This window comes from Palaemon carinicauda, chromosome 26 (assembly GCF_036898095.1).
Source record: "Palaemon carinicauda isolate YSFRI2023 chromosome 26, ASM3689809v2, whole genome shotgun sequence".
NCBI classification, from domain to species: Eukaryota; Metazoa; Arthropoda; class Malacostraca; order Decapoda; family Palaemonidae; genus Palaemon; species Palaemon carinicauda.
In genome coordinates this window covers 36317267-36338545 of record NC_090750.1, presented here as the reverse complement: position 1 = coordinate 36338545, position 21279 = coordinate 36317267, and the positions used below count along the sequence as shown (strand labels likewise).

At 40.6% G+C, this 21279-nt stretch overlaps 1 protein-coding gene across 1 annotated transcript in view; it reads right to left on the bottom strand.

The window, feature by feature from the left end:
* The window catches only part of LOC137619486 (nuclear pore complex protein Nup107-like), a 195963-nt gene that overhangs the window by 17954 nt on the left and 156730 nt on the right, over nucleotides 1–21279 (bottom strand). The window contains exons 14-15 of the mRNA XM_068349555.1: nucleotides 17032–17151; nucleotides 11370–11546 (exon numbers count right to left, since the gene is read on the bottom strand). Coding sequence (XP_068205656.1) covers nucleotides 11370–11546; nucleotides 17032–17151 — 297 coding nt within the window. The remainder of the gene's footprint in view (nucleotides 1–11369; nucleotides 11547–17031; nucleotides 17152–21279) is intronic.

Genomic DNA, 21279 nt, shown 5'->3' with positions numbered 1-21279 from the left:
TAATGGAGGAAACAAAAGACATCCATGACTGGCGCCTTGCTTCTTTCATGGCACGACGGAACTGTGCTCTACATTTCTTGTACATAGTTAAATTCTCATCAGTTCTGCGTCTACGCAATCGTGTTAGAGATCTTCTTGTGGCTCTGTGGAGTGCAGTTAGTTCTGAAGACCACCACGGGACTGGTCGTCATTTGAATAACCCTGTTGTTTTGGGAATTGAATTGACTCCTGCTGTATGAAGAGTTCCATTCAGTAGGTCTATGGCATCATCAACACTTTCAAACTGTTCTGCTCTCCCTTCGATTTTGCTTAGCTCGGAAAATTTAACCCAGTCTGTCTTGTCTAGATTCCAACGTGGCGATCTTTGCAAAGGCGGACCCTTGTTGGTGTTTATAATGATTGGTGCATGATCACTAGTATGCCAATCATCTAATGTCCTCCAATCAAAATCAAGAAGGCAGTTAGAGCTTGCAATTGAAAGGTCAATGCATGACAAAGTACCTGTCTGAACATGGAAGTGTGTGGGCTCTCCTGTATTAAGGAGTCCCACATCCTCATTCTCCACAATTGATGAGATAATATTGCCCCTTGTGTTGGCCAAAACATCACCCCATAAAGGATGTCTACCATTCATATCTCCCAGTAAGAGAAAAGGTTGAGGGAGTTGTTGAATGACCTCTGCTAAATCATCATATAAAATATTATCATTTGGAGGTAAGTACAGAGAGCATATTGTATATTTTCTCCCTATATCAATTTGTACAACAACTACCTGCAGGGTTGTACGTATAGACATGGGTATTTGGGGAATATCTCGACGAATGTACATGAGACTTCCGCCATGGCTCCCTGTTTGTTGATTATATGGTGTTCTATAGCTAACATACTCTCGAGGACTAGGAGTGTTAGAATCAAGCATACTTTCCTGTAGACATACAATTATGGGGGATTGCTCGTGAATTAGGAGCTTAAGTTCTTCATATTTCGCCCTCAAACCCTGACAGTTCCATTGCAAAATGGAGGAAAAAACTATGGTTTATTTTTTGGAAGAGCTTTTAGATGAAGTCTTCCCATTAGCAATTTTTGATCTAATGCTATTTCCCGGTGGTTTTATTAGAGAGGGTCTTGATAAATATGGTTTTTTGTTTGTACTTTTCTTGTTGTCCTTCTGATCCAATTGTTGAGGGGGATGGTGGACCTCAACTTGAATTTCTGATTTATTTAAATTGTCTTCTGGGTGATCAGAAACATCAACAGACAAAACATCATATTTATTTGATGTCATAACTCTAATATTTCTTATGGAAGGGGGTGAGAGAGATGGAGGTCTCTCTCTTTTCCTATTTGTAGGTGGTGAGGATCTACCAGGTTTTTGCACCTTCCCTACCACAGGTGCACCTGGTAACTTTGTTTCGGGTGGAACCTCCATCAAATCAGGCAAGGACATGGCCTGAGAGAGGTTAGTACTATTGCTGGTAATGGGGGATGAAGTTTGTATAGAAGTGGGCAGTGTCGCAGTTTTAATACACAGTGGCAAAGCCTTGGAAGGCAATATGCTTACCTTGTCACGTAAAACTTTACTATCATTAGATGATGTATTTCTTTTCTTGGAATTACTGGCAGCACTATGTGGGTTCGATGACACCTGTGGTATATTTTCTCTTGATTTCAGTGCCTTTGCATTGCTGTTTGGTTTTTTCAGTAGTCTTTTGGCATGTCCTACACTTATGTGTTCTACACTGGATTTGTTGAGGGCTGCTTCTTCAAACTTATAAATCTCACAGCTCCTGTCAGTTGACTTATGGTTTGAATTGCAATTCAAACAGCTGGGCTCAAGTGTACACTCTCCATGATAAGGACTGGCACAGATGCTACACATTTTTTCATTTTTACAAACTTTAGAAGGATGTCCAAATTTGAAACATTTGAAGCATTGTAAGGGCTTTTGTTTAAAAGGTCGAACTTTTATTCTTTCATTTTCAATATCGATGTGGAAAGGCACATCAGCATCCTGGAAAGTAAGGATAATCATTGACGTCCCAGGAATCTTATGCACTTTCCACACTGTTAATGGGCACATGGCTAGTATTTCCTCTTCTGTAAATTCATACAGATCTTTATTGAAGACTACTCCCCTTCCGTAACTAAAGTTTAGGTGGGGTTTGACATCTAACATATCCTCATCACTGCTTGTCATAAGGTTAGACAGTATTACTGATTGCGTGTATGATTTTGCATGGATTAGGAAGCTATTTTTCCCAAAGCGAGATATATCACCTGGTGCAATGGTTCCTACCTTTTTCTGAATTAGTTTGCTAATTTTAAAATAATTCCCATTACTCCCTTTAGGCTCAGCAACAAGCCACATTGGTGGTTTTGGCTTTCTTTGGGGGAGCATAGTTAAATCGATATCTTTCTCAAACCAGTCAGCAGGTCTATATATATCCAAACTGTTTGGTATCTTATCACATAGGGCACCCATGACATTTAAGTTATTAATTTTGATATCATTGATGTTACATATTGCGTTGAATGCTTCTTCATGATTGTTATAAGTTATCATCCATGAATGCCATTTTTCATTTTCAAGTTTCATTCTAATTTCTTTTATCACTCCATAGCATCTAAATGCTTTATATATCATATCATAATCAGTATTTATTGGAATTTGGGTAACATGAAGGATTCGGAGTTTCCGTTTGTTACCCGACTTAATTGGGTTTAAAACATGAGTAGAGGGGTCCTTTTTTGTTCCTAGGTCGTCAACAGAATTTTCCTTAATTGAATTAGCAGAGGTCGTCAACAGTGCCGGGGGAGAGTCAGCGTATCCAGGGGATGGGGGTTCGTTACTTAAAGAATCCATTAGACGAGAGAGAGAGAGAAAAGGGTTAGTTTGATGTACCTGCTCGAGAATGTTAAGCCATCACACATCAGAAAGGAAATTTGCACTCTCCACTATCGGCACAATGAGAGTATACTTCCCAGATGGTCCACTCCATACCCTACCCGAAGGATAGCATCAAAACAGATATAGAGGCACAGGTGTAAGCTGAACCCGCCTGTTAGGACTGAGACCAAGAAATTATGGAATCATCCTCCCCATATCTGTAATGACGGGCTTCAGGCCAAAAGCCAAGAGTCCTACCCCAAGCATCGGATCCCCCTGGATTCCGAAGACCCAACACTTGAGAATAGTTCCGCCAAAAAAGGTCCAAACCATCTTCGGGATGGCTGAAATCATCCAATACTCTCACATATAGCTTTGAGTGCAAACACCTCCCAACCGTGACACCTCCTCCCACTCATCAAAGCAGGCAGCAATAAAGGATGTATGAACATCCCCGCCGGGGCTACAATAGATGTAGAAACATCCAAGCCATAGGGAAAAAAAAAAAAATATATATATATATATATATATATATATATATATGTACATAATATATACACATATATAATGAGGGAAATTTTTCTCATTGAGTTTGGAAAGCAAGACGAAAGAAAGTTCATGAAATTAGGATAAGGTCGAAGTAATATTGAGAAAAAGAAAAAGGTGAAAGAGAGAAATTTAGATTCGAACTGGGGGAGCAATTTCCCCAAGTTCGAGAGCCCTCTTGTCCGTCACCAAGTTTCAGCACAGAAATGAAATGCCGTGCTGAAGCTCAATGACTTCATCAAGGCATTCTCTCATTAAGAGGGCTAGCTCATAAGGTGAGTTCCTTTAATGTAGGTATAAATTTGGTATGTAAATTACGCAAGACTTTCATCATTTATTTCATTGTATTCTTCATTCAAGTCCTTATATGTAAATTTACGTTATTTTCAAGAATTAACTTTTTATTTTATGTATTTTGTTACGAAGTCTTACGTAATCTCGATCAAGTATGCAGTATGACCCTACGAGGTATGAAAGAGGGGTTGTAATTTTTCTTTCATGTTTTCAAGAGGTATTGTGTGATGTTTGTGAGAAAATACACATTTCTTATATTTGCCATGTGTTTTGGAAGGTTCTCGAAAACCCCATGGGTCTCCTTCATACACAATAAGACTGTGCTTTTCAAATTGAAACACTGGCTTTAGAGCAGGGAAGACAATATTTCTTTGGTACTTTTTGTTGCATTGGATACCCTGTTCTAACCTTTAAAATGATATTTTCATAATAAAATAAATTTTTGAACATACTTACCCGCTGGTTATATAAGAATGGCTAAAGTCCCTGGACGCCCGGCAGAAATTCAAAATCTTGCGGCAATCGCAGACATGCCAGGTGTATAGTAGCGCCCTCGCGGTAGACAGGCCGAACTATTCCAACCAATTCAGACCTTCCATGCCCCTTGGTCTCTAGAGGGGAGGAGGGTGGGATTATAACTTATATAACCAGTGGGTAAGTATGTTCAAAAATTTATTTTATTATGAAAATATCATTTTTAAACATAAAACTTACCCGCTGGTTATATAAGAATGGCTGATTGACACCCTTGGTGGTGGGTCAGAGACAGCAACGTAATTGGAAATTCACCTAAGAGTTAAATATAACAAACTTAAGAGGTTCGTACCTGATAAGGAAGCTGACTGCAATGGTTCTCTGCCTCATTCTGTCTGCTATCCTTAGGATATCCAGCGGTCCACCCAGGGGGCTGAAGATCTCTAGGAGCTGTCAAACGGTGCCATAACCTATACCTTGACAGGACCTCAACTAATACCCTTGTTCCGGGCGCTCTCCAGGAACAAAATGACCACCTGACCAAATCAAAGATTGCGGAAGACTGTCGACCAATCTCCACATACAACCATAAAAACTATACAAGTTCCAAGAGGGAGAAAAGGGTACTAGGAATTAGGGGAGCGTAGTGGTAGATCCTTTACCTACTACTGCATTTGCAACAACGAATGGACCCAAGGTGTAGCAGTCCTCATAAAGAGTCTGGACACGTTTCAAATAATGGGATGCGAATACAGATTTACTTCTCCAGAAAGTTGTATCCATTATGCTTTGCAGAGAACGATTTTGTTTAAAAGCCACCGAAGTAGCTTCGGCTCTAACTTTGTGCGTCTTAACCTTGAGCAGCTTAAGGTCCGCCTCACCACACTGGGTGTGAGCCTCTCTAATCAAGAGCCTTATATAAAAAGGATAAGGCATTTTTCGACATAGGCAGTGTAGGCTTCTTAACTGCACACCAAAGAGCCTCTGAGTTGCCTCTCAAATTCTTTGTTCTGTCCAAATAGAACCGTAGTGCTCTAACAGGACAGAGCACCTTCTCCACCTCCTCGCCCACTACATCATAGAGATTAGCAATCTCAAAAGACTTAGGCCATGGATGGGAAGGACGTTCATTCTTGGCCAGAAAATCAAGCTGCAAGGAGCATATGGCTTTCCCATCTCGGAAACCAATGCTATTGTTCAAAGCGTGAACCTCACTGACTCTTTTAGCTGTCGCCAAACTAACCAAGAAAAGAGTCTTCAAGGTTAAGTCTTTAAAAGAGGCCGAGTGCAAAGGTTCGAATCTGTCATTCATGAGGAATTCAAGAACAACATCCAAATTCCAGGCAGGCGATTCCTGTTGTCGCCTCTTAGAAGTTTCAAAAGACCTAAGAAGATCTTGCAGGTCTTTATTGTTGGAGAGATCCAAATCTCTGTGTCTGAAAACAGCTGCCAGCATACTTCTGTACCCCTTGATGGTCGAGGAGGAAAAGTTATGCTTATTTCTAAGATCTAAGAAGAAATCGGCAATCTGTGCTATAAACTAGATGAAGAAACCGAGTTAGCTCTACACCATTCTCTGAATACCTCCCACTTGGACTGATACACCCTGATGGTAGAAGTCCTCCTTGCTCCCTCAATAGCCTTGGCTGCCTCCTTCGAAAATCCTCTAGATCTTGTGAGTTTTTCGATAGTCTGAAGGCAGTCAGACGTAGAGCTCGGAGGTTTAGATGGTTTCTTGCCAAGAGAGGTTGTTTGAGAAGATCTGCTCTTAATGGTAGGCTTCTCGGAATGTCACCATCCATTCCAGTACCTCTGTGAACCAACTTCTTGACGGCCAGAAAGGAGCCACTAGGGTCATCCTGGTTCCCTCGTGAGACACGAACTTCTGTAACACCTTGTACAGGATTTTGAAAGGTGGGAACGCGTACACATCCATGTGTGACCAATCCAACAGGAACGCGTCTATGCGAGTTGCCTCGAGATCCGGAACTGGCAAGCAATATGTCTCCAGCCTTTTCGTCTTCGAGGCTGCAAACAGGTCTACAAGAGGACAACCCCACATCTGCCACAGTCTCTTGCAAACGTCTAGGTGCAATGTCCACTCTGTGGGGAGAACTCGATTCCTCCTGCTGAGTCTGTCCGCACTCATGTTCTTGACTCCCTGAATAAATCGTGTCAATAAGGTAACTTTCCTTTCCTCCGCCCATACAAGAAGAGGTCTTGCTATCTCGTAAAGAGACTTTGAGTGAGTCCCGCCTTGCTTTGCTATATAAGCCAAAGCCGTGGTGCTGTCGGCATTGACCTGTACCACTTTGCCTAAGACTAGTTTCTTGAAGCCTTTGAGGGCTAAATGGACTGCTAAAAGCTCCTTCTGATTGATATGGAGGTTTTCTTGCTCCTTTGTCCACAGACCTGAGATCTCTGCCTTCCCTAAGGTTGCTCCCCACCCCGGCTTTGAGGCGTCGGAAAACAACACGAGGTCTGGGCTCTTTTGCTCAAACGAGAGGCCCTCCTGAAGTCTGTGTACGTTGTTCCACCACTGAAGGTGTGTTCCTATGGGATTCGTAATGGGAATACTTTCCCTGTCGAGACTGTCTCCTTTCTTCCAATGATAACTGAGATGAAATTGAAGGGGGCGTAAGTGCAGCCTCCCCAGTGACACAAACTTTTCCAGTGACGAGAGGGTCCCCAGAAGACTCATCCACTCTCTTACCGAACTGACGTCCTTTTTTACAAAGGCACAAAGCTTTAGGAGAGCTGATTGAATCCTTGCAGGCGACGGAAAAGCCTGAAAAGTCCGACTCTGAATCTCCATCCCCAAATAAAGAATCTTCTGGGATGGAGTCAACTGTGACTTCTTTGAACTCACTAGGAGTCCTAATTCCTTTGACAATTTTAATGTCAGCTGCAGATCCTTCAAACAGCGATCGGCCGTGGGGGCTCTTATGAGCCAATCGTCCCAGTACAGGGAGGCTCTGATGCCCCTTGAGTGTAGCATGCTCGCCACATTCAGCATGATCTTCGTGAATACCAGAAGAGCTGTGCCGAGACCGAAAAATAAGGCCCGGAACTGGAAGACTTCCTTCCCGTACACGAACCTCAGATAACGTCTACAACTCGGATTTTTTTGGAACATGAAAGTAAGCGTCCTGGAGGTTCAATGATACCATCCAGTCGCCCTTCCTTACTGCTGCCAGCACGTTTTTCTGAGATTCCATGGTGAACTTCGAATTCTGGACGTAGCTGTTGAGGGCACTTACATCCAGAACTGGCTTCCATTCCCCCGAACTCTTGGGGACCAAGAACAAACAGTTGTAAAACCCTGGAGATTTTGTCCTTTAAAACAAGAACGGACCCAGGGTCCGCTCCTCTTCTCTCCCATGACATTAGTTGAATGAGGTTACTAGTGTCCGTGCCCTTCATTTCCAACACTTTCCTCCCCAAGGCTCCCAGAGAACAGTCCAGAAAGTTAAACACTTCGAAAGCCCTGAACATGCCTTTCAAGAGATGGTCAAACTCAGACATAGACCACCAAACTTTAGTCTTCCTCATAGCTAGCCGACGTGAAGAGTCTACTAGGCTCGAGAAATCTCCCTGGGCAGAGGCAGGAACACCCAAGCCTAAGACTTCTCCTGTCTCATACCAAACACGAGACTTGGAGGGGCAGGAGGAAAAGTGAAACACGTCTTGCCAAGGACTTTCTTCGAATCCATCCACACTCCCATTAACTTTAACGCCCTCTTAGAGGAGCGAGAGAGTACCATCATCGTGAACATAGACGCTCTTGCTGCTTTACCAAGGGTAAATTCAGAAGGCGGAGAACGCGGGGCTACAGGAGTAAAATGGTCTGGGAATAACTCCGTAAAGACCAGCATTAACTTCTTGAGGTCCACCGAATGTTGAGGTGGTTTATCCTCTTCTCCCTCCGAGATATCATCCAACGGTTCATCCGGGGAGAAAACCTCATCCGGCTCCTCCTCCGAAAGAAAATCAGCCGCCGCAGCAGTGCCTTGTTCAGAGAGGCGCCGTTCCTGTGTAGACGTGTCAGCGCTGAAGTGCCCGCGTTTACGCTGTTCAATATTCCCATCTGCATGACGTTCACTAGCCTTGCGCTTGTTGTCACGTTCGGTTTGTGGAATAGTATCCAACTGACGCGAGGCGACAAGGGTCGACTGACATGTGGCATCATGGGTTGGCCGACACGTGGCATCATGGGTTGACTGACGTGTGCCGCCATGGGCAGACTGACGTGTGGCGTCATGGATTGACTGACGTGTGCCGTCGTGGGTAGACTGACGCGCGGCATCATGGGATAACTGACGTGTGCCGTCATGAGTAGACTGACGTGCGGTGTCATGGGTTGACTGACGCTGACTCTCTGTATCGCGTCCGCTTCTGTCCTGCCGCTTAGCGGCCTGCTCCGTTGTTTAGCGAACGTCGTCGCGTTTGGAAGACCGACATTCGGCGCTATGAGCAGTCGATTGATGCTGAGAAGCAGGTCCCTGACGAGACGCATCCACCTCAACCTGTCGTTGAACACTACGGCTGGGAGATCGCCTGTGCGACAACGCGTCTAAACCGGAAGACTGACGCCCAACCGCACTGCCAACAGCAGGCCGATAAGATTGCATAAGCGACGAGAGTTGCTGCTTCATGCCCAACAGCATAGACCATTTGGGATCACCCTTAGGCGACACGCGTGCAGCCTCTTCCAGCGCAAATTCGCCTACCTCATCGCTTCCAAATCGCTCCCCACTTTCGGGAGACGAACACCAGTCTGATGGAAGCGGCGGTGCATGAACTGTAACATCAGAACCAGGGATCAGCTCCGAATCTGACTGCACCAAACCTTTATCTATTTCAGAACTCCCGTCAGAGCGTTTCGCAGGCGAACCCTCGCCAAGGGACTGAAAACACTCAGGTGTATCCCAATGGCTACAGCCAGGCTCTTGCGGAGGAGAATCGTGTTGCTGTACCACTGCGTGTGCTTTTCTCTTAAGAGGTCTAGAGGCTTGACGCCAGACCTCGTCATACGTAACTTCATCCGAAGATGGCGATAATGCACTAACCTCACCTTCCCTATGGTGAGGGTGAGCGACCTGTGATACGACAGCAGGTACGCTCGAGGGGATGTCTGCGCGAGTGATGATGCCTCTCGTTCCCTTTTGCCGTTCGACGTTACTTCTCCCATGGGTTCGGGAGCTTGAAAGAGGTCTAAGGCTAGGCGAACGACAGGATCGCGCAGAGGCACACTCCAAAACACTGAACACATTAGCCGAACTTTTCGCACTTGATAGGTCGCCTGTGTGACAACTTTTAAGCAAATTAATTTCGGACATAATCTGGTTCCTGTCCGCCGCTAGTGATTCAACTCTTACACCGAGAGCTTGAATCGCAGACAACATATCCTTCATCGTAGGTTCCTTCGGTTCTTGATCTACCACAACGGGGGAAGGATTAGGATCAATGACATTGGATACAGGTAAATCTACAGAACGAGAAGAACTGCGTCTAATTCTGTCCCTCTCTAGTCTCCAAGTATAGGGGTCAAAAGCTAACCACTCACTTTCGGTCAAAGAAAAGCATTCTTCGCACCGATCCCCAAAAGTACAAGTTTTACCCCTACATTTCACACAAATCGTATGAGGATGAACACAGAAGCTTTAGGAAGACGAGTATGACATCCTTTAATACACTTCCTATATACAGGGGAGGGGTCGGCCATATTGAATAGTTATGAGAGATCAAAACATAAACAAGGGTCAAAACTATCTAAATAAACCCAAAACAACAAAGATTTCAAGATAATATGAAAGAGAAATCAATAAAGCGAAAGCCCAAAACCAAAAGACAGTGTACATCACCAAATAAACCGTCCAAATCAAAGTAGATTGCGAGTGAATTCCAATCGTTCCAGCCAGCATTGGCGGCAGGGTAGGTCTGAATTGGTTGGAATAGTTCGGCCTGTCTACCGTGAGGGCGCTAGTATATAGCTGGCCTATCTGTGATTGCCGCAAGATTTTGAATTCCTGCCAGGTGTCCAGGGACTTTAGCCATTCTTATATAACCAGCGGGTAAGTTTTATGTTTAAAAAGAGAAGCCCTTGGAAACCACGTAGAACATCCACAAAAATAAGTCTTTACTTCATCAAAATTCCTTATCATAAATGTAGATGAGATGCAATCCTTTTAACACAACTGGGATACTTAGTCACAGTGTAAAATTTACATACTAGAAAGAGAAAATTGCATAATTTTTTTATGAGGATGATATTTTTAGATATGAATTGACATTTTACTCTGAAATGTATCCAGTAATACAGCTAATAAAAATTCAATGGTATTTTCCAAATATCTTATCTAAATGAAAGTAATTTTTTTGAACAAACCCATCACTCATATATAACCCATATTAATAAACCCCAATTACCCAGACCATGCAGTATTTAGTATAACCCTACATGTCTGCCTTTTAATGTCAGCTTGAACATAACTATGATACAGCAGGATTGTGAGGAACAAGCTTGTTACCTCAGTAATTTGTTTTAGCAAATTCTTGTTGGAAGTGACCTTTATGTGTAGAAGAGCTTGGGAATTAATGGATAGCAATGTTCCTGTATTTCCAACAGCGACAGATCTTCAGACCTGGAAGTCACATTGCTGCCCTTGCTTGACCATTTAATCCAAGATATCTAAAGACTATGAATATGGGCTGTTTGAGTGAATTGGTGGAACTAAACCAAAACAAAATCTAAAAGAAAACATGCACAAAACTTGTAATTTAGGTTAATTTCAGAAATCGCGTCCCTTACCATTAGCAATACAGTATATAATCTGTTTATGAGTGAAATGGTGAAACTAAACCAAAACAAAATCTAAAAGGAAACATGCACAAAACTTGTAATTTAGGTTAATTTTCAGAAGTCGCGTCCCTTATCATTAGCAATATGTAATAACAGTTCAATACAGGATAAAAAAGATGCTATGAACCTTTTTAAGCAAATTTTCTGGAGCTTTTCTAGATCCATGTGACAACAGGGCGTACCTAGTGAGATTTTATTGGTAATTTCATGTTTTCATTAGTCTCTCCCTTATATTAGTAAATCAACATACACATATGATTGCCAAAGATGAAAATTAAATAAAACAATGAATAAAAACAATCTTACCTTGGTAATCAGTTTTAGAGTTTGCTTCCAACGGTCAAGCTCACCCTGGTGCTGTTTACTAGCTTGTTCGTATGCAACTTCTTGGGGAAAACTAGCCCCTGCAGGAGGTTTTTCAGGTGCAACTGGCCTCTTTTGATGATAATGATCAAACCAGTCTGTGAAAGATTCTTGAGCATCCTGTGCAGAGAACACAGATATCACAATCTTTCAAAGTAATTTGCATTTTCTCAAACTAAACAAACCTGAGTCCTTTAATAGGAGTATGACTTTAGCAGAGCTGGAACATCTGTATGAACATTTAACAAGGTAAACACACTGTAGCTACCTGTTGGAAGGTGGGTATGCTCTGCCCAACCAAGAGATGGAGCAACGTTCACTTTCACCTTCAACCTAGGATTTGCAGAGTTGTTGAGGTCACTTTGAGTCAGGTTTAAAGGTCATTCATGAATGGAAGAGGCATGAGGCAGTGACAACACCCTGGCAGGACTGACCACATATATATGATCAGCAGCCAAGGCCCCTCTCCACCCCTGCTAGGAACAGGAATGGCCAGGGAATGGCTGTTAATGCCTCAGCAGGTAGACCAAAAATCCCCATCCTTAGCTCAGAAAGATGTTGAAATTGCAAACATTACGAGAAACTAAAGAGCTCGAGTGAGTCTTGTAACTCAGTCCAGTAGATCACCAGGCAGGAACATTTTCAATAAAATACTGCAACTTGAAGGCCTAAGGTTTGTATAATTAGGAAAAATACAAATTACTTTCAAAATTTGTGATTTGTTCCTACATATATACAGACCTTTGATTTTTAATAATGAACTCATCCTTAGACAGGAGGAAGTCCTTAAAACCAAACTGGATGATTACTTAACTCTGAAATGCCAATGCACTTCGGTCCTGAGCAGGAGCTAAAATTATGACTTCTGCTGACCTCCTAACCACCTGAGCATGAAGATGCCACACGTGTTAAGCTAGGTCTCAGCCAGGAGACTGGCAGGCAGTAGTGGAAGAAATTATATCCAAAAAGATTAGTTTAAATGTATGCTCATCATAAGAAATAGCATGCATACATTACTTCAATCCTCCCCTTTGTCTGGCAGGATGGGGGGAAATACATCCACACCAACTTTGTCTGTACGGAAAAGTATGTACTCGGTCATGAAGCTTACCTGCATCTAGCATTCGGTCCAGTATCTAACAGAACGACTGCTGCGCCCAGAGATGGGGAAGAAGAAAGGGGAAAGGCCACACACTTAACCTCTCAGTGGCTTACGTCAAAACCTCTATCTTGGACAACATGTTTCTTGTGTCATTAGAGGAAGATAGTAATCCTATTCATGGGTGCGTTTAATCTATGCCCACATATTCCTCTACTCACTTGGTTTGGGTTTTGATTGATTTGATATTAGTTGCTGAGGTTAGAAGATACAGATTAAAACTTGGGAATCCTTTACATTGCTGCTATAGTTACAGAATATAGAATTATCGTTGCTTCGTTTAAAGCATTGATGGTCATGGTTAGACTGGTGTTGAAGCTTTCACGATGTAGGATTCCTGCCAGTTTCCGCATAATGCGGGAAAGGGAAGTCAGAACCGCTTTATTAGGTAGAAGTCAGAACCGCTTTATTAGGTAGAAGTCAGAACCGCTTTATTAGGTAGAAGTCAGAACCGCTTTATAAGGTAGAAGTCAGAACCGCTTTATTAGGTAGGCCTCCATCAGTAGATGACTTGATGAGTACCTGCAGAAGTGTTCTGAAAGAAAAATTAGAGTTTTCATTGATATGTGCAGAAGTGTTACGAATGGTGGAACAGAGGGGCCCCAGATATACCCAGGAATACCGATGTGCAAATGTGCTCTGCTTGACAATGTATTTTCTTGATGCTGATGTTTCTTGCTGATTTTTTTAGGTAATATGTCCATGCTTATTGTTATTGTTATTATCTAGTCATGACTGTTATGGACCCAGGTATACCCCCTAAGAATACCCAGGTATGCATAGGGAATAGGTATTTGGAATTTGTGCACATGTATTGAAGTTACTTTATTGATTTTCCTAGGAAATTTTTTCATTAAATGTATTTTGAAGAGAAATCTTTTTTTAAATGTATTTTGAAAGTAATTTGTTTATGTACTTTGAAGAGGTGTTTTTTTATGTATATTGAAGAGAATGTTTTTTTAAATGCAGTTTGAAAATTTTTTTTAAAAGATATTTGGAGGAATTTTTTGATAGCGTCTATCTTTTCTGGTTGAGATGTAATAATTGTGGTATGTGTTTGTATTTACCCTTGCTATACCTTAGATCTTTTTCAGACTCAGATTCCAATGCCCAAGCCAGAGTGTAAGCTAAACATGTGAGGGAATTGATGTTTCTGTTATGTTGACTGCAGTCACTAATGGCCTGTAGGATTTGAACAAGTTAAGTATTCTAAGATAAAAGATTATGTTCTGTTGTGTTATTTGTATTTGATATTTTGCAGTCTCCCATATGTTTACTTGTGATCATTTTGAGTTAGACATGTGGGTTTTTAGTTTCTTATATATGATGAAGCATGCACAGTACTCAATTATGTGAATTTCCTTTTTGACTACTTGTGCTTGACAATGACTGATAACCCATTTTTTTCACTGAAATATGTTGATTATTTCCTAAGTATTTTTGTTCCAAGTCTTGTTCACCCCTGTTTGAGGTGAGCAAGGCTTGCCCGGGATTGTGGAGACCTTATTTTGCACAGAATAACAGTCAGTGGGGTTGTGTTTCCTTCATTCGTTGGAAAAGCAGGAGGCTATAAGCCCAGGGGCTCCAACAGGGAAAATAGCCCAGTGAAGGATGGAGAAAAGGAAAAATTAAATATTTTAAGAACAGTAACAATATTAAAATAAATATTTCCTATATAAACTATAAAAACATTAACAAAACAAGAGGAAGAGAAATAAGATAGAATAGTGTGACTGAGTGCACCCTCAAGCAAGAGAACTCTAACCCAAGACAGTGGAAGACCATGGTACTGAGGCTATGGCACTACCCAAGATAGAGAACAATGGTTTGATTTTGGAGCGTCCTAGAAGAGCTGCTTACCATAGCTAGAGAGTCTCTTCTACCCATACCAAGAGGAAAGTAGCCACTGAACAATTACAGAGCAGTAACTAACTTCTTGGGTAAAGAAGAATTGTTTGGTAGTCTCAGTGTTGTAAGGTGTATGAGGACAGAGGAGAATGTGCAAAGAATAGGCCAGACTGTTTGGTGTATGTGAAGGCAAAGGGAAAATGAACCGTAACCAGAGAGAATGATCCAATGTAGTACTGTCTGGCCAGGCAAATGACCCCCATAACTCTCTAGCGGTAGTATCTCGATGGGTAGCTGGTACCATTAACGTTAACATGAATTATTAGGAAACAAGGCAGACTGTTGTAGACCTGTGACCCCGTCTTCATGAGCTTCACCAGGAAAGCCAGTTTGAATCAGTTTCTTACAAGCATCATTAAACTGCTAACAAAGCACAAAATCTTCTGAGTCTGACTGTATGTTCCCAGGTAACACCCAAAGAAAGGCGAGTAACGGCCGGATGCAGTTGCATTACCCGCCACTGTTACCTAGAGTCCAGGGAGGCACCCACAGCCCCCATGAATGAGCAGCTCTGAAGACCCGTATGCCATTAGGCAGTAGTCAGTAGGCCCACAGCCATGGTAGAGTTCCTTCAGACATGACTACATCAGCACTTGACAAGACATCCAAACCTTATTTTTTTTGTAACTTAGTATTATGATTAACATAGCCGTTCCCCTCGGTGTCCTTTCTCTCTGAGTGTGTCCTGACAAAGTGTAAAACTGTTCAATTATTATCTACAACTTGTGAGAAATTAATATCATCAAAGTACAGTAACTTGAAATCAATCGAGAGATTTATAGACCAAGTAAATATGTAATTGACGACATTCATTTCAAGGAAATTTATGCTCATTTTCATGTCACTAACTTAGAAAATAAAGCCGCTTAAATATGTAAGTCGTCTAATTTCTCCACTTCTCATTATTAATTGTGCATGCCACACATGAGCATTTATTCAATCTGAAGGAAAAGGTAAAAAGTTAAAACAGCCAGATGAGGACACCAATAAGTACATCGGTACTGTTCAGTAACACCTGTGAATGTGAGGGTTGCTCCTCAGGCAATTGTTTACCTCATTAAAAGTTTACACAGATGTTCCAGCTTAGCTTTAGTTATACTCCTATTAAAGGAGGATGGTTTGTATGCGTGTAAGAATAAAAACATCACAACAATGATACAAATAAAATTTTATAACCTAAAACTTGACAGGACCGATAGCTGAATAGGTGAAAATAGTCCTTTGATAAATTGAATCTATAACATCTATACAGTGAACCCTCGCTACTTCGCGGTTCGACCATCGCGGATTCACCACTTCGCGGATTTTTTCCATAACCCATATATATACAGTAATATATATATATATATATATATATATATATATATATATATATATATGTATGCATGTATTTATGTATATATGTATGTATGTATATATGTAGGTATGTATATGTGTATACATATAAATATATATATACACACACACATATATATATATATATATATATATATATATATATATATATATATCTAAAGTAGGAAGATGTGATGTAGTTCTAATGGAAAAGTATGGGAAATATGTCTGGGTAATAAGCAAAGCTCTACCTCCAGTTTGTTTCTTCATTATGATCAGAGATAAACGTAAACAAAACATTGGTTGCCATTTTTTATCGTGCTTTTTAGCGTGTTTAGGAAACGCATGATATAAAATCGCCTTTAATATTTGTGCCTGTTTTAGTTTAGGGTACTGTAGTACATGCATTAAGTGTTCTGTACATTAAAGGGTAGTTTGTTAACAGTACTACGTACAAGGGAAGGTTTTAAAAGTCTGAATATACATGTTGAATAAGTAGGTAAATATGGTGTCACTACTTCGCAGATTTTCACCTATCGCGGCCGCGTCTGGAACCTATCTACCGCGATAAACGAGGGTTCACTGTACTCAATACCAGCAATATAGGACCAAGGTATCAAGACTACTAAGCACAGTATTAGTTTTGTTGTCTAGTTCTTCTTGAGAAATGGCTTTCCTTTGTATATTTCCTGAGTAGAATTTATCATTTATTGTAATACAAACATCTTATACTGATCTAAAAAAGTCATATGCTCAAGTTTTTGAGTGCAATGACTAAAAAGATTAAAGGAATTTTCTTATTCATCACCAAATCCGTATTAGTGATGGAGAAATTTTCAGTATTTTTAATTCATTTTCCCACTGCCTCTGTTTACAGTTCTATTGCATTATCTTCAACTGAACGTCTATTTTACACCAATTTGCTTCAATAAATTCCTCTTTGATTAGCTGTTATTTACACTCTTAACTTTATGGTAATGATCTTAGTTTTTTTAACATTTGTACCCAACTTGATTATACTACTGTAATGGTCTCCCATTGGATTGTAAGTAAATTAACTATGATATTGAGAGTGGTATGACCACATTAAAGATACACAACTTGTAAGGCCTGTAGTATAAAAGTTAAAGTACATTCAATATCATTTTAAGTCAGTAATATCCTTTTCAATTGACAAATTTAATACAATAGAATGTGACTTACCAAGAAAGTTTTTATGCAGAAGTACTCACGCACAATATTTTCTGTTTCTCCAGACAAATCTGGAGAACCAGTTTCCTCTTCATGTTCTTGTACGATAATATTTACAGAATCACTGGGTATCTGAAACAAAATAAGAGTATAAAATTTTACTTTTGTATAAAAAGTGCTCAACCTTATGAAAATAAAGAAACAACATAGTACATTAAAGTTAATTTTAAGAGGCTGAATATTCAATTTCATTAAGTGATACAAAAGACATTGAAGTTCTCTTAATAAGTTCTTCAATTTTTTGAGAAACCAAGTATTCCATGAACAGGCTGAGAACCAACTCCAATCATAACAGCTATTAGTTCCTAAATGAACACGAGCCCTCATCCTATAATAGGAGTATGTTTTCATTGTAGATAGATATAAAGAGGTTTTCAGTTGCCGCACAGTACAGATATTCTTACACTGACCACAACTGGCTGTTTTAGTTTTTCTAGTTTATTCATGAGAGATTTTAAGGATTTTGCTAGTCCCTGATAACTGTCTGACACTGACAGTTTGTGTATCTGCTGACATAAATTTTCTTGTTTAATAGCATTCCTGCTGTTTATTCCCTAACGAGTGACAAGAATGTACATCATAAATAAGGAATAAATCCTTGTTACACCGGTGCTAGAATAATTTTAAGTTATTCCTTCACCTCTACCGCACTTTTGTCTCTTAGCGCCGACAACGGATCCATGTTTACATTGGTCTTTGAACACACTGCCGGTCAGAAGATAAAAGGGCTACACCCTTCTTTTTCCCCTTCTTGCTCAAGTTATCTTATACTAATAGACATGAGTTACATCTCCATAACTCCTACCGCTTATCTCCAATTGGAAGAGAAAGTGTTGCCTAATCCTTTACCAAAGCTAAAGGAAAAGATGAGCTCATGTGTTTCTTTGCGCTCACCTTCTCGTGCTCTACCATGCATAAGCATGCTACTATGCGCTCTAGCCTGTTTGCAATCGTGCTCCAATGGAAGTGCCACCTTACTTGCTCACGATCGGGCACTCCTACGAGCGACATCTCACTAGTTTGTGATCAAACACTCTTATGGGAGCAACATCTCACTATTTTGCTTGCTCACAAACGGTCACTCCCACCTCACCTGCTCGCAATTAATCACTCTCACCTCACCTGCACGCAATCAGTTGCTCCCACCTCGCTTGCAATCAGTAGCTCCCACCACACCTACTTGCAATCAGTCGCTCCCACCTCACCTGCTCGCATTCGCGTGCCAATATTCCTGCTCGCAATCACACTCCATGTTACTTGTTCACAACCATTCATTATTATGGGACCTCCGTCCAACCTGTTTGTGATCGTTCACTTCTATGGGAGTGTTACCACGCATATTGGTGATTGCGCACGTTCTTCGAAACTTATGTATGTGTACCCTTTTGATAAAGTCCTACTTTTGCAGACCAGGCCACCCCACACAGTAGGAATTTTAGGTTGGGCTCTTATGTGCCCACATTTTGCTGTGTATGCTTTAAATTTTCTCTCACCCACGGATTCTGATGCTGCTGTTGGCACCTATTTTGCAAGATGCTTGCCCTCCCCATTGAGCACACATTCATCATATATGGAGATCTTATGTGCCATTTTCCCCTAAAAGAATTGTGATCAAAAGCGCTCATTACATCACGCTCAATAACAACCCTCTGTTCGCAATCATACACATTCACCTATTCACTCTCATATACCCATCTCAGTACTCATAAGCGATTTTGCCTTCTTTCCTGTTAGAGCTCAGGCACACCTGTTGACTCGTGTGAACGTGCTCTCACCTAATAACACTAGGTATTCCTCATCTATAAGAGAATACTTGCGCTCTTCTATTAGCACTCAGATACATCTTTTAGTACGCGCATTCACTTCTGAGCACTCAGGCCTAAGACCAAGGTTTTTCTTTTAGGGTTAAGCTCGTCTCTGGACACATCCATTCCAGGGTGCATTCTCCTTCATAAAAACAGTATGAACATCTGTACCAAACCTGAGATAGAGCACTAAAGACTAAGTTGCTAGTAAGGACTCGTCGGCCTCTGGTTTCCAAGCCCTTTATTTATGGCACTCACTTAACAGGCCTGGTATATGCAGACTCGTCAGACAGGGCATGTGCTGTGGATCGCAGGCGCCACCTTTAACGCTCACCTTACAAGCATAAGCGCTCTCTAGTTGAAGCACGCCATTAAATCAAAAGGCACTCACCAGAAAAGGGTTTTTCTCTCTCATAAGAATAATTCTCAGGTAGCTACTTCCATAACATTTATTACTATTATTACTAGTGAAGCTACAAAACTCATTGGAAAAGCAGGATGCTATAAGTTTAAGTCCGCCAACCGAGAGAAATAGCCCAGTGAGGAAAGGAAATGAAGTGATGAATAATATAAAATATTGTATTAACAGTAACAATACTAAAATAGATCTGTCATATATTAACTATGAAGAGGTAAAATTGCCTCTAAAAGTACACTCACCTAAGTGTGAGGTGAACAAGGGCCTGACTATACATGTCCTGTTAGTAGCAGAAATACACCCTCTGAGGATTCTTTGCAGGCAAGGGAATACTCTTCAATACCCAGCCTGAAGGCTTTAGAAAATATTCAATACCAAGAGCAAACGTCAAGACAATGGAATAGACATACCATGAAATTCTCACATGATCAGTTTCCATTGACCATACTCTCTCCTCCTTATGGGAAGTCTCTGATACACTCTCCAAATCTCAGGTTCTCTTCAGCTCAAGAATATAGAGAAATCAGATAGCAGTCTGCAATTTGGGGGGGGGGCTAAAAAGAAGGGAAAATCAGGATTCTATAAGCGCAAGGGCTCCAAAAGGGAAAGATAGCCCAGTGAGAAAATTAATTAAAGAAATAAATAAACTATGTGAGAAGTAATGAACAATTAAAATATTTTAAGAACAGTAACAACAGTAAAATATCTTTCATATATAAACTATAAAAAGAGACTTATGTCAGCTTGTTCAACAACAAAATATTTTCTACAAATTTAAACTTTTGAAGTTCAACTGATCAACTACACGATTAAGATCATTCCACAACTTGGTCACAGCTGGTATAAAACTTCTAGAATATGTTTCTTCTAGTTAAATTGTATTCCTTTTCAGTTGAAGCATAAACTCTCTGAGCAAATGCACCAAGCTGAGTATAGTTTTTCCAAGTCAAATCTGATTTGTTACCCTTCCAAAGATGATAGGCCTCCTGCTTCTCCAGAAAAGCACATCTGCAATCATCATTAAACCAGGGTTTGTCTTTCATTGTGTACCTTAGCACACGAGAAGGGATACGCCTATCAATTATGTTGACTAGATTCTCATTCAAAGGAACAACAGGCTCAACACTATTGTACAATTAAGATAAATTCAAGCCAAAAAATATCACTCAAAATGCCACTCCAGTCTGCTTAGGATTTTATATAAATCTTACAGGAGTATGACACATCAGGGACAGGCTGCTCAGTCTTCACTATAACAAAATCAAGGCATGATCAGATGTCCCAATTGGAGAATCATTAAAATGAATCAAAATTATTATTATTAAAATTATAATTATCAAAATTATTAAGATAATTATTATTAAAATAATTAACATTAAATTAATTTTTATTATTAAATTTATTACTTGTTATAACACCTTGGGAATCAGCGTATGCAAGGTCCAATCAGTTACCAGACCTGTCAGTAGCTTTACTTATGACTGGCTAATAACCTGATTCAGGGGCAAAATCCAAAGCTCTCAAGCCATAGAGATCAGTTGGAGAAATAGAATTTAACCACTCCCTGCGGTGAGCATTGAAATCACCAACAAAAACAAAAGAGGCCTTTCTATCATCAACTTGTATCCTAGCTGTAAGGGTAAGAACACAATTAAAGATAGAATCATCCATGTCTAGATTCTGGAAGATCGAAAATAAATAGAAGTTGTTATGCCTGCCACAAACTTTTATTACCTGAATCTCATGACATTTACATTCATAGCAAGACTTACGAGAAGCAAGGTACTCAGTGCTAATATACACAGCCATTCCCCTGGCCCTAGAAATGGCATCCAATTAAAAAAATTATTGGTTTTTTAAAACCAGTTATAAGGAGCTAAGATGAGTGCCTCATATTGAACACAAAAGAACGTCATACTGTCTGGACACAACTGTAAGGTCTTGAATATTTGCATGCATACCACGAATATTGCGAAA